General features: G+C 41.9%; 1 protein-coding gene and 1 pseudogene across 2 annotated transcripts in view; one reads left to right on the top strand and one right to left on the bottom strand.

The window, feature by feature from the left end:
- Window positions 1-1,012: 1,012 nt before the first annotated feature.
- TAF8 (TATA-box binding protein associated factor 8) overlaps window positions 1,013-17,046 on the bottom strand; it is a 43,570-nt gene continuing 27,536 nt past the window's right edge. Inside the window, exon 9 of one of the 2 annotated variants that reach the window (XM_060189815.1) lies at window positions 1,013-1,536. In XM_060189815.1, the coding sequence (XP_060045798.1) occupies window positions 1,296-1,536 (241 nt within the window). In that variant the 3' untranslated portion in view covers window positions 1,013-1,295. The remainder of the gene's footprint in view (window positions 1,537-17,046) is intronic. The other variant, XM_060189817.1, reaches the window with a different exon arrangement.
- LOC132538291 (charged multivesicular body protein 3-like) lies at window positions 2,956-6,578 on the top strand (annotated as a pseudogene).

The following is a 17,046-nucleotide window of genomic DNA, read 5'->3' as shown; positions in this document are numbered from 1 at the left end:
GTTTCTCTCAAATACCTTTGGATAATTAGGTTGCTTGCATCATGGAGAATAACTGTCTTGACCTTTACGTATCTCATCAATTCCTGTCATACCAGCCCCCTACCATAGGGGCAAGCTGACCTTTAAGAAACCTGTAATTTCTGACGTATTTGAAAAATGTTCTTTGTCTGAAACTCTATTTAAACCCAAGCCCACCCCAAAATAAACGAGAGTGTCCCAATTCTCCCTGGTGTCTCTTGTCTCTATTTCACATCATCTCTTGAGCGAGCAAGGGAGAATCAGTTGTTTACCTTCCTGGCTGAGAGCCAACCCACGTGAGCTCCGGCAAGGTCAGGGGTGAGCAGCAGATGCAGAAGAAGTTAGGCAGTGTGCTACCATTTGTGTAGAACAGGAACAAATGAACATGTCTGTGTTTGCTTACTGTGTTCAGAGACCACAGGACCCCACCTCTGAAGCTGGCATCTTGAGTTACATGTTAGAGTTGTGGGGTGCCTTCAAACTGCCTCTGTTACAGGGGCTGGGGAAATAGCATAAATGTTATGCAAAAAGACTCTCAGGCCTGAAGCTCTGAGATCCTGAGGTACTTCCATGAACCAAAGTTGAACAGTGCTCTGGTAGAGGGAAAAAAAAAAACAACAACATTTGCTTCTGCTCCTTGTGGCATGTCCTGCTTCCCTTGTGTTTCTCTCAGGAAGCAGGCAGGAGATTGGGAAAGATCAGGGCTTAACACTTGGCAATGTCCTTAAGAAGTCTGCTGACCCTGTTCTTTATTTCCTTTTCCTCCAAGCAGTGAAAGAAACAGTGCTATTGATAAATAAGATGGGAAGGGGGACGGTACAGGGTAGCACAGCAGTTTATGTAATAGCCTTATACGCTGAGGCTCTGAGGTCCCAGGTTCAATCCCTGGCACCACTACACACCAGAATTGAGCAGTGCGCTGGTATAACAATTATCAATCAATAAACAAGTAAATTATGATTGATCTATACAGTAGAACACTATGTAGCCATGAAACAGTGAAAAAGGACTCTTCATTAGTGACATAGGACCTTGGCCAGAAGATACACTGAGAACTGGGGATGGAGGGGGGAGAAGAGGGTAGTTAGAAGCTTCTCTCATTGTACAAAAAAGGGGAAAAGATATATAAGCATTTACATTTGCTACACAAACCATTTTTGGAGGAAAACATCAGACAGTGTTGATGGGAAAGAAGAGTGGGAAATGGAGGAGGAGAAGGGATGCTTAGTCACTCCTCCTGTCTTTTCATCTTTTACATCTTATACTGTATACATCTATTATGTGTTCAGAAGAAGTAAACAACTCTTTGGTAAAAGAAGAAGAAAAAACACAATAAAATGGAAATGAGGGTTAAGCCCCAGGCTCCACGAGGACGAGGACAAGAAATACCTTGAGTTCTTCTCCAGGAGGGAGAGAGTCAGTCCATGGCTGGTCCTTCCCCTCAGCCCAGCAGCCCCCCACGGGCATAAGCGCTGTGAGCTGCTGCTCAGAGAATTAAACACGTGCTTCAGTCTGAGCCTGAGTGAAACAACAGTGAGAAGCCATCAGTGGCTGAAAGAAACTCATAAGCATATGTATTACAGAGTTGAAAGAAAAAGGGGGGAGGGTGAGGAAGGAAGGGAATTTGGGGACCAATGGCACTTTCATGATCACAAATAATCGACCATGTGCAGACTATTGTTTTTGTACCCAGTCCTTGCGCTGCTACACTACCACTTGACCCCCACAACACTACCACTTGACCCCCACAATAATGCTTTTTTTTTTTTTGCCTCCAGGGTTATTGCTGGGGCTCGGTGACGGCACTATGAACCCACTGCTCCTGGAGGCCATTTTTATCCCTTTTGTTGCCCTTCTTTGTTGTTTATTGGTGTTGTTACTATTATTGTTGTTATTGTTGGATAGGACAGAGAAATGGAGAGAGGAGGGGAAGACAGAGAGGGGGAGAGAAAGATAGACACCTGCAGACCTGCTTCACCGCCTGTGAAGTGACTCCCCTGCAGGTGGGGAGCCAGGTCTCGAACAATAACCCTTTTTTAAGCCCTCAAACTACCTAACCCAAAGTACACTACTGCTTTTCTCTCAGGACTACTTTACCACTTGACTTTACACATCTTTTGTGAGCTTTCTGTCTCCCCAGACCATAAACGCAGGGAAGGCAGGGACTTTATTATCCTCTCCACTGTAGCCCAACATCTGGCTTGGTGCCTATGCACAGTAGCTCAGCAAGTGTTTGTTGGGTGAGTGAATGAAGAAGGGAAGGATTGACATAGTCTGGAAAGGTGCTAAGGAGGCTGGAGACTGAGAGTTTACAGGAGGCAGAGCGCCAAGAAGGCACAGGACACTGGTGGTGAGAGCGGCTTCCTCTTAAGACACAAAGAACTTGCTCGCTTTCTTCTCAGCATTTCTCCACCATCTGTAAGTCAGGCCATTTTGCTATAGGTTTCTCAGCTGACTCCATCATTAAACTGCCTCCTGGTCAGAAACAAAGGAAGGAAGCCTGCTGAGCATAACTTCCTCCAGGAGGTGGGAGGTTGGGAAAGGGGCTCCCTCATTAATAAATAACTGAGGGACCATCATACACTTAGGAGATGTGAAAATGGAGTGCAAAGTGTGGATCGAATTATTTTGGTCCTGATTCAAAAGAATTCATTGTTACAAATAAATACACTTGAGGCCAGCATGTTGTTTACCTGCTAAAACCCACACATCACCATGAGCAAAGACCTGGGTTCGAGCCACAGACTTCCATATGGGAACATGTGCAGGGGAGCAGCTTCATGAATGGAGGAGCAGTCCTATAGTGTCTCTCCTTCACTCTCTGTCTCTCCCTCTATACCTCCTATCTAAGAGAAAAAAAAAAAGTGGCCATAAATGGAGACCTGCAGGCACTGAGCCCCAGTGATAAATCTGGTGACAAAATAAACACTTGTTTGAGAAAACTGAGAAAGGCTAAATATGAACCAGATAAATAAATAATGTAAAATTACTATTCATGTGTTAAATATGACATTGACATATACAATGTGTATAATGTTGATTATGTAAAAAAAAAAGTTGGATGAGGTGGATAGTATAATGATTGTGCAAAGAGACTCTCATGCCTGAGGCTACAAAGTCCCAGGTTCAGTCCCCTGCACCACCATAAGCCAGAGCCGAACAGTGCTCTGGTAAAAAAAAAAAAAAAAAAATGAAATTGTGGGGCCAGGCGTTGGCACACCTGGTTATGCGTACACACGTTATAGTACGCAAGGACCCGAGTTCAAGCCCCTAGTCCCCATCTGCAGGAAGGAAGCTTTGTGAGTGGTGAAGCAGGACTCCAAGTGTCTCTCTTTCTCTCTCCCTATCTACAACTCCCCTCTCAATTTCTCTCTGTCTCTATCCAATAATAAATAAATAAAATTTTAAAAAATAATAAAAAAATAAAATTGTAAAAAAAAATTAAAGTCTATAAACCCACACAAATATGCTACACACACACCACCAATTTTTGACAAAAGTACAAATATACTTCAGTAGGAATAACATTACAACAAATGGTGGTGGACCAGCTGAATATCCACAGTAAAATAATGAACTCAAACTAAACTTCAAACTCTCCATAAATTATACTGAAAATAGATTAAGGAATAAAAATGGAGTTCGCCATGGGCCCGTTTGGGAAGACCCAGGAGAAGCTGCCTAAAGAACTGGCCAATGAATGGTCACTGAAGATAAGAAAGAAAATGCAACGCAACGAGTGCCACCCCAGCATGCTTCACTTCAGACTGTGTCCAGAGACATCAGGTGTGGAATGACAACCCTTCAGCTTCATTACTCGGGTGAGACCTTTCCTTTCATAGTATTCTCTAATTCCATTCCAGGTAGTCCACTCCCCAATAAAGATATAGTCCAGGTCCCCTGAGACACAGCATATGTTCACACGTATCCATAAACCAGGGCAAAATATATACCTGAACGCAAAAGTATACAATAGTCTGCAGTGAGTACCCCCCAACACTTCATCTGCACTATTCCAGCCTTTAGGTCCATGACTGTTCAACAATTTGTTTGGCTTTGTATATTAACTCTCTTTTCAGCCACCAGGTTTCAGAGGCCAGCAGGATGCCAACCAGACTTCCCAGGACAGATGACCCCACCAATGTGTCCTGGAGCTCCACTTCCCCAGAGACCCATCTTACTAGGGAAAGAGAGAGGCAGACTAGGAGTATGGATCGACCAGTCAATGCTCATGTTCAGTGAGGAAGCAATTACAGAAGCCAGACCTTCCACCTTCTGCAACCCAAAACGACCCTGGGTCCATACTCCCAGAGGGATAGAGAATGGGAAAGCTATCAGGGGAGGGGATGGGATATGGAGATCGGGTGGTGGGAGTTGTGTGGAGTTGCACCCCTCCTATCCTACAGTTTTGTTAATGTCTCCTTTCTTAAATAAATGATTAAATAATAAAAATTTTTAAAAAGAAAGGAAATGAGAGTTATTGACAGACAAGAGATATCCAAAGTGAAGAAGAAAAAGTGAAACAATCTATGAAAGATGCTGCCAAGAAGAGTCGAAAGGATGTCTGTGTGGTTCTGGCCAAGGAGATGATTAGGCCAAGGAAGGCCATGAGCAAGCTCTATGCCTCCAAAGCTCACATGAACTCTGCGCATGGGATAAAGAATCAGCTAGCTGTTTTGCGAGTGGCTGGTTCCCTGCAAAAGAACACAGAAGTAATGAAGGACATGCAGAGTCTTATGAAGATTCCAGAAATCCAGGCTACCATGTGGGAGCTGTCCAAAGAGATGATGAAGGCTGGGGTAACAGAAGAGATGTTAGAGGACATGTCTGAAAGCATAGATGCACCAGCCGGGGCCCTAATCGGGGAGTCCTGAGATTCCCAAACAGACACGATGGGCCTAGAATTCAAATATCCCTCTCTCCATTGTTACCAGTCATTTCTAACAGGAACAACAAAATAGACCCCTTTGTGGGACCCCATAGGACCTTGCCCTCAACCTGGATCAACAATGGTAGAGAATGTTCCATTCTCTGAAGGGAGGATGGATAACATACTCTATGCTACACCTGAGGAAGATAGGTTGATACTGGGGCAACATGGAATGTTCCTACTCATGACCACAGAATGTGAGCTCAGATCTACAGGGATGCAGAGGTCACACAGGCTCCTAAGCTAATTATGGGCCCCAGATCACATCAAATCGATGGGGTTTACAGTAATATTTATGCCCCTTTTCCATATTAGGGAGCTGCTCTCTTCCCTGATTCAGCTTTCTGATCCTTTTCCCAGCCATGATGTCATCTCCCCAGACAATAATTAGGATACACCTGCATATCAGATTTCAGGTTCAGGTTAAAAAAAAAAACAAACAACTAGTATAGCTACAGGCCCTTTGAAATATAACTAAAATATGCCCACTAGCTATCTACAAAATGGAGGACCCCCCAACACTTCATCTGCACTATTCCAGCCTTTAAGTCCATGATTGTTCAACAATTTGTTTGGCTTTGTATATTAACTCTCTTTTCAGCCACCAGGTTCCAGATGCTAGCATGATGCTGACCAGACTTCCCTGGACAGACAACCCCACCAATGTCCTGGAGCTCCGTTTCCCCACAGCCCTTCCCCTTCCCTAGGGAAAGAGAGACAGGCTGGGAATATGGATCGACCTGTCAATGCCCATGTTCAGTGGGGAAGCAATTACAGAAGCCAAACCTTCAACTTTCTGCATCCCTCAATGATCTTGGGTCCATACTCCCAGAGGGTTAAAGAATAGGAAGGCTATAGTGGGGGGGGGGGGGTGCTGGGCTAGTGTGAGGGTGTTTCTTTCCGGGCACATGCTCTCTGTTGGAGAGAACTCAACCAGAGCCAACCTGGGCTGCTGCTTACTCAGCAATGCGGGAGACAGACCAGGAACTTGTGGCGGAGCAGGAACACAATGCAATGCTTTTATTGATCACAGACAATGCTTTGTATATCTTAGAAACTGGAAGTGACAAGTGGGAAAAAGAAATGGCTAGGAGAGGGGGTGGAGAAAAGAGCGGGAAGGTAGAAAGCTTCCATAGTAGCTGTTGTGAAGGTTCTAACCAATGGGATTAACCTATACCCTGCAGGCAGGGCGGGTCTCAGGCAAAACAATGATTATGTAAATAGGCCACACTATCAGCAATGCAGCATGGAGCTGGGGGGAGCTGGTTTAATGCCCAACAGAGGGGATGGTATACAGAGGTCTGGTGGTGGGAATTGCGCGAAGCTGTACCCCTCTTATCCTATGGTTTTGTCAATGTTTCCTTTTTATAAATAAAAATTTTTTAAAAAGCATAGATGATCAGGAAGAAATGGTAAAAGCAGCAGAGATGGAATTCTGTTTGAAATTACAGCAGGGGCCTTGGGTAAAGCACCTAATAAAGTCACTGACGTCCTCCCAGATCCTGAACCTCCAGGAGCTATGGCTGCCTCAGAAGATGAGGAAGAGGCTCTGGAGGCCGTGCAGTCCCAACTGGCCACACTCCGCAGCTAGGAGCCATTTAGCTGGGCTCTCAGGCTCTTCCCATGGTCCAGCTACTAGGTGTGTGCACACTCCTATGAAGTAGCCGATATTTTGTGTATCTCTTGCACTATACCTCTGGGGTGAGGCATTGCATTTTGAAGAAGGTTCTTAGCTAGTATCTCTTCACTCTCTGCAGAAGTTAGAGGTTACAGTAGGAATCACTATAGGATTGTTCTTGAGACGTGGAGTAATGAAATACATTTTTAGGAGCATAAAGAGAAGCATCTGTTTGCTTGAAGAGTAAAGAAATCTGTCTTTTAAAACACTTCTGAGGATTGCCTGAATGTTGAGGACTTGGACTGTTTTTTTTTTTTTTTTTTTGTCTGCAAAACACTATGTAAGTTATTTTTTTAATATTTATTTATTCCCTTTTGTTGCCCTTGTTGTTTTATTGTTGTACTTGTTGTTGTTGATGTCATTGTTGTAGGCTAAGACAGAGAGAAATGGGGGGAAGACAGAGAGAGGGAGAGAAAGAGAGAAACCTGCAGACCTGCTTCACCACCTGTGAAGCGACTCACCTGCAGGTGGGGAACCAGGGCTTGAACTGGGATCCTTACGCCGGTCCTTGCGCTTTGTGCCATGTGTGCTTAACCCGCTGCACTACCGCCCGACTCCCTATGTAAATGAATTTTAATAAAATTCTGCTATAATAAAAAAATAATAAAAATGTACAACAAATCTATAGGACCAGGCAGTGGTGAAGTTAGTTAAGTCAATACAGTGTGCAAAGACCCGGGTTCAAGCCCCTAGTCCCTATCAGCAGAGAGAAAGTTTCACCACTTGTGAAGCTTTCCCCCTGCAGGTGGGGACTGGGGGCTTGAACCTGAGTCCTTGAACACTGTAATGTGTATGCTCAACCAGGTGCGCCACCACCTGGCCCCTAAATTTTTATTATTTTTATTAGTGACTTAATATTGATTTACAAAATTACAAGATAACAGGTGAACAATTCCTACCTGCAGTGTCTGTCTCCCCTCCCCTCAATTTCTGTCTCTATCTAATAATAAATAAATAATTTTTTTAAATCTGTAGCAATACCACAAAAATAAAAAAAAGAAACTCTCCAGTGCACAGGACTCTGGCAGAACTTTTAGACCCAAAAATAAAAACATGGGGGCTGGGCAGTGGCGCACTGGGTTAAGTGCATAGTATAGAAGCATAAGGACCCACATGACGATCCCAGTTCGAGCCCCCGGCTTCCCACCTGCAGGGGGCTCCTTTCACAAGCAGGTTTACAGGTGTCTGTGTCTCTCTGTCTCTCTCCCGCTCTATCTTCCCATACCCCTTTCAATTTCTCTCTATCCAGTAAGATGGAAGAGAAATGGGCTCCAGGAGCAGTGGATTCATAGTGCCCCAGTGATAACCCTGGAAACAAAACAAATAAATACACAACCCCTAACAGAAAAAAGGAATAATTTGGACTTGATCAAAAGTAGACACTTTTGTTCGGCAAAAGATCCTGTGAAATGCAGAAAAGATAAGAGGAAGAAGGCATTTGCAAACCCCCCATCTGTCAAAATTCGTTTATTTCAAAAAATGAAGAAATTTCAAAACCAGAGAAACAATACAGGTAGAAAATGGGCAAAAGTCTCAGGTGGACATTTCACCCAGAAAGATAATATGGATAGCAAACAAGCACATAAGGGGTTCAACATCAAGTATTAGTGGAAAGCAAGTTAAAATCACAATGAAATAGTACCACAGACCTGCCAAACTTGCTAACATTTAAACATAGCATCATTTATTGGTGAGGATGTGGAAAAACTACATCATTTACACATTGCTAGTGTGAGTGCAAAATGGTACCACCACTCTGGAAAATACGTTTGTTTCAAAACATGTAGTGAGACTGGGGAGATAGCATAGTGATTACACAAGGCTTTCATTGCGCCTGAGGCTCCAAGGTCCCAGCTTCAAATCCCATCCCTACCATAAGCCAGAACTGAGTAGTGCTTAGTGTCTGTTTCCCATTGTATCTCTCATTAATATTAAATCAATATTAAAAAATAAAAGTAAATGCATAGTTATCATAGAACCCAGTGACTGCAATCTTGAGCATTTATCACAAAGAAAGAAATTAATGTTTATACAAAGGCCTATATGTGAATGTCTATAGCCACTTTATGCATAATAGCTCCAAACTGGAAAACAGCCTACATGTCAATCAACATATCGGCTGTGGTGGTACATCCACACCATATGCTACAGCTCAGCATTATAACGGAATTATGCATGAAACAACTAAGATGGTTCTCATTTAAACTGAGTGAGACTCAGAAAAGCTACAGACTTTATGACTCTATTTACATGTCATTTTATATCTTGAAGAAATGGAGACTAGGACAATAGTTATCGGGGGTTAGTCTGAATAGAGGGAAGGTGGGTGTGGTTATAAAGAGACAGCATAAAGACCTGTGTTGATGAGAATTTGCCATATTACTATTATTATTTTGGCCCATGGTAGTTTAAGGTGATAATGATGATTATTTTTTTCCTTTTAATTAGGGGATTAATGTTTTACAGTCGACAGTAAATACAATAGTTTGTACATGTATAACATTTCCAAGTTTTCTACAAAACAATACAACCCCCACAAGGTCCTCTGCCATCATGTTCCAGAACCTTATCATTTAAAAAAAAATATTTATTTATTCCCTTTTTGTTGCCCTTGCTTTTTTATTGTTGTAGTTATTATTATTGTTGTTATTGATGTCATTGTTATTGGATAGGACAGAGAAAACTGGAGAGAGGAGGGGAAGAGAAAGACACCTGCAGACCTGCTTCACCGCTTGTGAAGCAACTTCCCTGCAGGTGGGGAGCCGGGGGCTTGAACTGGGATCCTTATGCCGGTCCTTGCGCTTAACGCACCATGTGTGCTTAACCTGCTGCACTACCGCCCAGCTCTCCGACCTAATCATTTTTACCACAGCACTGCTCAGCTCTGACCTATGGTAGTGCTGGGAGACTGAACATGGAACTTCTAGGGTCTCATACAGACAAGTCAGACATACTAACACTGTTATATCTTCCTGTCTTTCAAGGTAGATTTTTAGAGTAAGTTTTAATGTAGCCTTATTTACTAATACCCTTGTGTTCATGAGTCTATCTCCACACATGGAAGGATACATAGGATAGCTTCAGTTTGGAGCTATTGTACATAAAGTGGTTATAAATATTCATATATAGGCCTTTGTATATATCAGTGCTGCTCATCTCTGGCTTATGGTGGTGCCAAGGACTGAACAGGGGGACTTCCCAGTTTCGTGAGTGAAATAAAGTCTGCTGCAGAAACCATTGTGCTAACTTCCAGGACCCCTTTTTTTTTTTACTAATATTTTAATGACTTCTGCCACTGTACATGTCTTCTCCACTCTATAATGATATGTCCAAAAAGAAAATGTGGGTGGTGGGGGACTGGGCAGTAGTGCACCAGGTTAAGCACACATAGTGTGAAGCACAAGGATCCATGTAAGGATCCAAGTTCGAGCCCCTGGCTCCCCACCTTCAAGGAGGCCACTTCACAAGCGATGAAGCAGGTCTGCTGGTGTCTCTGTCTCTTGCCTTATCTCTACTTCTCCCCTCAAATTCTCTGTCCTACCCAATAAAATGATGAAAAATGGCCACCAGAAGCAATAGACTCAAAGTGCTGGCAGAGAGCACCAGTGGTAACCCTGAAGGGGGGGAAATGTGGGAAATATTTGTAGATAATTTTTTGGGTGCCAGAGATCAAACCCAAGGTCTCATACATGCAAAACATGTATTCCACCACTGAGGCACAGTTCTGAACAAGCTTGTATTATTTAGTGTGGTGGCAGCTACTCAAATCTACGTATGAATAAAACTAAACACACAGCAGCTGGGGAGACAGCTCAGGTGGCAGAACAAGGGACCTGTATGCCTGAGGGTTCCAGTTTGATACCCGGTGCTGCATGTACTGCAGTGGTCCTCGCCTTTCTCTTAGGAAACAAAGACCTTGGGGGGCCAGGTGGTAGTGCAGCAGGTTAAGCACACATGGCATGAAGTGTAAGGACCAGTACAAGGATCCCAGTTAAAGCCCCCGGCTGCCCACCTGCGGGGGGGGGGTGTCACTTCATGGGCAGTGAAGCAGTCTGCAGGTGCCTATCTCTCTCCCCCCCCCTCTTGATTTTTCTGCCCTATCCAACAATAGCAGTGGCAACAATAACAAGGGCAACAAAATGGGGTGGTGCGGAATGACCTCCAGGAGAAGTGGATTCCTAGTGCAGGCACTGAGCCCCAGCAATAACCCTGGAGGAAAGAAAAAAGAAAGAAAAAAAAAAGACCTGGCCCGACAGGAGACATAACAGATAAAAAGTATTTGACTTGTGAGCATGGGGTTCTGAGTTTGATCCTTGACATGATATGCTAGAGTGATGCTCTGGTTCTCATTCTCTCATTAGTACATAAATGAAAGAGAAGTGCTGTGCACGGACAGGTGCACACTATGGCAAAATCTGAACAAACTCTGTGGATTGTTTCAATGTCAATTTTCTGATTCTGATATAGTAATGCAAATGGCTACTGCTGAGGCAAGCTGGTCATGGGACCTCCGTAGATACATTTTTGTATGACATCTTGTGAACCAATAGTCAATTCAAAATTAAAATAAGGACTTCCTTAGATGCATAGTGACATGTTTACAGGTTAAATGGTACCTGTAATTGGCTTTAATTTTAATTTGCTTTAATTTTCCAAGGAGAAAAAAATATATATATATGGCGGGAACATAATTGGAAAGAAGTTGGTTAATAGTGATGTCTACAGAAAAGTATACTTTCTGTGGTTCCGGAGGTGGCGTAGTGGATAAAGCAATGGACTCTCAAGCATGAGGCCCTGAGTTCAATCCTCAGCAGCACATGTACCAGAGTAATATCTGGTTCTCTCTCTCATTTTTCTCATGAATAAATAATAAATTCTTAAAAAAAAAAAACAACAGGGATTCAACTTCCGGAGGCGGAGCTATGAGCAGCAGATCGCTTTCTCTCCTCTCCTCTCCCTGATCAACTAGGAATGCCAAAGGAGACCACCCGGGACCTAAACAAGACAGGACTAGAATGACCACAGGAACCCAGTAAATCACCGGTGAGTACAAACACGTGTGGCTGGTGACAGAGAGGAGAGAGGAGCCGAAGGAGAGATTGAGTGACTGCTAGCAGTTCAGCAGTTTATCGGTTGAGACACCAACTCCAGTCTGCTCCACCAACAAGGGGACAGATTAAGGGAGGAGAGAACTCCCCAGAGACTCACCAAGTGCAACTCTGAGTATCCATTGCCACTACCCTCAGAATCTGGAGCAGTGACAGGGAGGGACACCAGGGGACAGAGATCTAACCAGGAAACTCAGGAGAAGACATATACCTCGGTGGCATAGCTGAGGGGCCCTGAAAGTCTCTTTGCATAACCACTGGATTATCTCTGCCACACCCTGCTTTATCTCTTGGTCAGGAGTCAGTGATTAAGCTGAAGCCTATTGATAGTTTAAAAGCCCTCAGGCTCCCATAGCCTACAGGGAAGAAAAAAAAAAAAGAGGCTTTTAAACCACTGAGTCCCAACTCAGAGATTTAAATACTATTGAAACAACTGTTAACTTCCGCCACTGTGAACCCTTTAATTAGCTTACTTAGACACAAGTCAATCCAGGCAATAGTGATCAATAATTTGAAAAGTACTGATAAAGGGAACTCATAACACAATATATAAAATAGTTAAAACAACAAGAAAAAACATTGGAGAATCGAACCAGGATAAGAGTCCAGCTAAAAGTCCTCCAGAGGGTGAAACACAAAATAATGAGTTCAACATCCAAACATTAGCTAAGGAAATAATAACAGGAGTGAGTAAAGAATTTGAAAAAATTGTAATCAGAAATACAGGAACAACAAATGAGAATATGGGAGAAAATACTAATTATCTCATGGTTATTAGAGAGCTGAAAGCTGAAATCGCTGAGCTAAGAATGCAACTAGCTGAACAAGCTAAAACAGTATCAGAGCAGGGCAATAAAATAGATGAACTCCAGAAAACAGTAGAGGGCAGAGAGAATAGAATCTATGAGGCTGAAGACAGAATTAGCAAGATTGAGGATGAATTAGAGACAACTAAAAAAGAAGTAAGAGATCTCAAAAAGAGATTAATAGATGCTGAAAACAACAACAGAGTCCTATGGGATGACTTCAAAAGAAACAATATACGCATTAATGGCATACCAGAGGAAGAAAGAGAAGGAGAGGAAGAAAGCATTTTCCAGGCCATAATAGCTGAAAATTTCTCTAGTCTAGACAACATCAAAGACATAAAGATTCAAGAAGCCTAGAGGGTCCCAAACAGAATTAACCCAGACCTAAAGACACCAAGACATATCATACTTAGAATGGAAAGGAATAAGGATAAAGAAAGGATCCTGAAGGCTGCAAGAGAAAAACAAAGAGTCACCTACAAAGGAAAACCCATAAGATTAGCAGCAGACTTCTCCATACAAACACTACAGGCCAGAAGAGAATGGCAAGATATCTATCGTGTGCTCAATGAGAATTCAGCCAAGAATACTATATCCTGCTAGACTGTCATTCAGACTAGAGGGAGGCATCAAAACCTTCTCAGACAAGCAACAGTTGAAGGAATCAACTATCACCAAGCCTGCCCTGAAAGAAGTTCTGAAAGGTCTCCTATAAACAATCAGAGCACCACAAATAGGACATATATCAAAACACTCTAAAACTCTACAAGAATGGCGTTAAAATATCTTCAATCTTTGATATCAATAAATGTCAGTGGCCTGAATTCACCTATTAAAAGACACAGAGTAGGAAGATGGATCAGAAAACACAACCCAACAATATGCTGTCTACAGGAAACCCACCTAACTCAACAAGACAAACACAGACTTAAAGTGAAAGGATGGAAAACTATCATACAAGCCAATGGCCCACAAAAAAGGGCAGGAACAGCTATTCTCATATCTGACATGATAGACTTTAAAATAGATAAGATTTAAAAAGATAGGAATGGACACTACTTAATGCTCAGAGGATCAGTCAATCAAGAGGACTTAACAATTATTAACATCTATGCACCCAATGAGAAGCCATCTAAATACATCAAACTTCTACTGAAAGAGTTACAGCAATATAGTAACAGTAACACAATCATAGTAGGGGACTTCAACACCCCACTATCTCAACTTGACAGATCATCCAGGCAGAAAATCAATAAAGACATAAGGGAGCTAAATGAAGAGATAGATAAACTAGAACTACTGGATATTTTCAGAGTCATTAATCCCAAGAAACTGGAATACACATTTTACTCAAATCCACATGGGTCATTCTCAAGGATAGACCATATGTTAGGCCACAGATACAGCACCAGCCAATTCAAGAGCATTGAAATCATCCCAAGCATCTTCTCAGACCACAGTGGAATTAGACTAACACTTATCAATCAACAAAAGATTAGTAACAGTCCCAAAATGTGGAAGCTCAACAGTACACTTCTTAACAACTTCTGGGTCAAAGAGGAAATCAAGGAAGAAATCAAAATGTTTTGAGAGTTCAATGAAAATGAAGACACAAACTATCAAAATATTTGGGACACAGCTAAAGCAGTCCTAAGAGGGAAGTTCATAGCTATACAAGCACATATTAGGAAACAAGAAAAAGCACAAATAAACAACCTGATTGCACATCTTAAAGACCTAGAAGAACAACAACAAAGGAACCCTAAAGCAACCAGAAGGACAGAAATCACTAAAGTTAGGGCAGAAATCAATAACATTGAGAATAGGAAAACCATACAAAAGATCAATGAAAGTAAATGTTGGTTCTTCGAAAGAGTAAACAAAATCGACAAACCTTTAGCCAGACTCACAAAACAAAAAAGGAAGAAGACCCAAATAAATTGGATAGTAAATGAAAGAGGAGATATCACAACAGACACCACAGAAATTCAACATATCATGCGAGGCTTCTATGAACAACTATATGCCACCAAGCTAGAGAACCTGGAAGAAATGGACGATTTCCTAGATACCTACCAACTTCCAAAACTAAGTAAAGAGGAAGTGGGTAACATGAACAGGCCCATCACAGCTAATGAAATTGAAACAGTTATCAAAAATCTTCCCAAAAATGAAAGTCCTGGACCAGATGGTTTTACAAATGAATTCTACAAAACCTTCAAAGAAGAACTAATACCTCTACTTTTAAAAGTCTTCCAGAAGGTTGACGACACTGGAATACTCCCTGCCAGCTTCTATGAAGCCAACATCACCCTGATACCAAAAGCAGACAGGGACACAACCAAAAAAGAAAACTACAGACCAATATCTCTGATGAACACAGATGCAAAAATATTGAACAAAATTCTAGCCAGCCGGATACAGCAGTATATCAAAAAGATTGTTCATCATGACCAAGTGGGGTTTATCCCAGGCATGCAAGGTTGGTTTAATATACGTAAATCAATCAATGTGATCCACCACATCAACAAAAGCAAGACCAAAAACCACATGGTCATATCAATAGATGCAGAGAAAGCCTTTGACAAAATACAACATCCCTTTATGATCAAAACACTACAAAAAATGGGACTAGGTGGAAAATTCCTGAAGATAGTGAAGTCTATGTATAGCAAACCTACAGCCAACATCATACTCAATGGCGAAAAACTGGAAGCATTTCCACTCAGATCAGGTATTAGACAGGGCTGCCCACTGTCACCATTACTATTCAACATAGTGTTGGAAGTTCTTGCCATAGCAATCAGCCAAGAACAAGGAATTAAAGGGATACAGATTGGAAGAGAAGAAGTGAAACTCTCCCTATTTGCAGATGACATGATAGTATACACAGAAAAACCTAAGGAATCCAGCAAGAAGCTTTTGGAAATCATCAGGAAATACAGTGAGGTGTCAGGCTACAAAATTAACATTCAAAAGTCAGTGGCATTCCTTTATGCAAACACTAAGATAGAAGAAATTGAAATCCAGAAATCAGTTCCTTTTACTATAGCAACAAAAACAATAAAATATCTAGGAGTAAACTTAACCAAAAAGTGAAAGATCTGTATACTGAAAATTATGAGTCACTACTCAAGGAAATTGAAAAAGACACAAAGAAGTGGAAAGATATTCCATGTTCATGGGTTGGTAGAATTAACATCATCAAAATGAATATACTACCAGAGCCATATACAAATTTAATGCTATCCCCATCAGGATCCCATCAGGAGAATAGAAAAAATGCTACAAATATTTATCTGGAACCAGAAAAGTCCTAGAATTGCCAAAACAATCTTGAAAAAAAAGAACAGACCGGAGGCATCACACTCCCAGATCTCAAACTATATTATAGGGCCGCTGTCATCAAAACTGCTTGGTACTGGAACATGAATAGACACACTGACCAGTGGAATAGAATTGAGAGCCCAGAAGTGAGCCCCCACACCTATGGACATCTAATCTTTGACAAAGGTGCCCAGACTATTCAATGGGGAAAGCAGAGTTTCTTCAACAAATGGTGTTGGAAACAATGGGTTGAAATATGCAGAAGAATGAAACTGAACCACTGTATTTCACCAAATACAAAAGTAAATTCCAAGTGGATCAAGGACTTGGATGTTAGACCACAAACTATCAAATAGAGGAAAATATTGACAAAACTCTTTTCCACATAAATTTTAAAGACATTTTCAATGAAACAAATCCAATTACAAAGAAGACTAAGGCAAGTATAAACCTATGGGACTACATCAAATTAAAAAGCTTCTTCACAGCAAAAGAAACCACTACCCAAACCAAGAGACCCCTCACAGAATGGGAGATCTTTACATGCCATACATCAGATAAGAGTTTAATAACCAACATATATAAAGAGCTTGCCAGACTCAACAACAAGACAACAAATAACCCCATCCAAAAATGGGGGGAGGACTTGGACAGAATATTCACCACAGAAGAGATCCAAAAGGCCTAGAAACACATGAAAAAATGCTCCAAGTCTCTGATTGTCAGAGAAATGCAAATCAAGACAACAATGAGATATCACTTCACTCCTGTGAGAACATCATACATCAGAAAAGGTAACAGCAGCAAATGCTGGAGAGGGTGTGGGGTCAAAGGAACCCTACTGCACTGCTGGTGGAAATGTCAATTGGTCCAACCTCTGTGGAGAACAGTCTGGAGAACTCTCAGAAGGCTAGAAATGGACCTATCCTATGACCCTGCAATTCCTCTCCTGGGGATATATCTTAAGGAACCCAACACATCCATCCAAAAAGATCTGTGTACACATATGTTTTTGGCAGCACAATTTGTAATAGCCAAAACCTGGAAGCAACCCAGGTGTCCAACAACAGATGAGTGGCTGAGCAAGTTGTGGTATATATACACAATGGAATACTACTCAGCTGTAAAAAATGGTGACTTCACCGTTTTCAGCCGATCTTGGATGGACCTTGAAAA

Source organism: Erinaceus europaeus, chromosome 4, assembly GCF_950295315.1.
Source record: "Erinaceus europaeus chromosome 4, mEriEur2.1, whole genome shotgun sequence".
In the NCBI taxonomy this organism is placed as follows: Eukaryota; Metazoa; Chordata; class Mammalia; order Eulipotyphla; family Erinaceidae; genus Erinaceus; species Erinaceus europaeus.
Note: the sequence above shows the minus strand (reverse complement) of the source record. Positions and strands in the feature narration are given on the sequence as shown.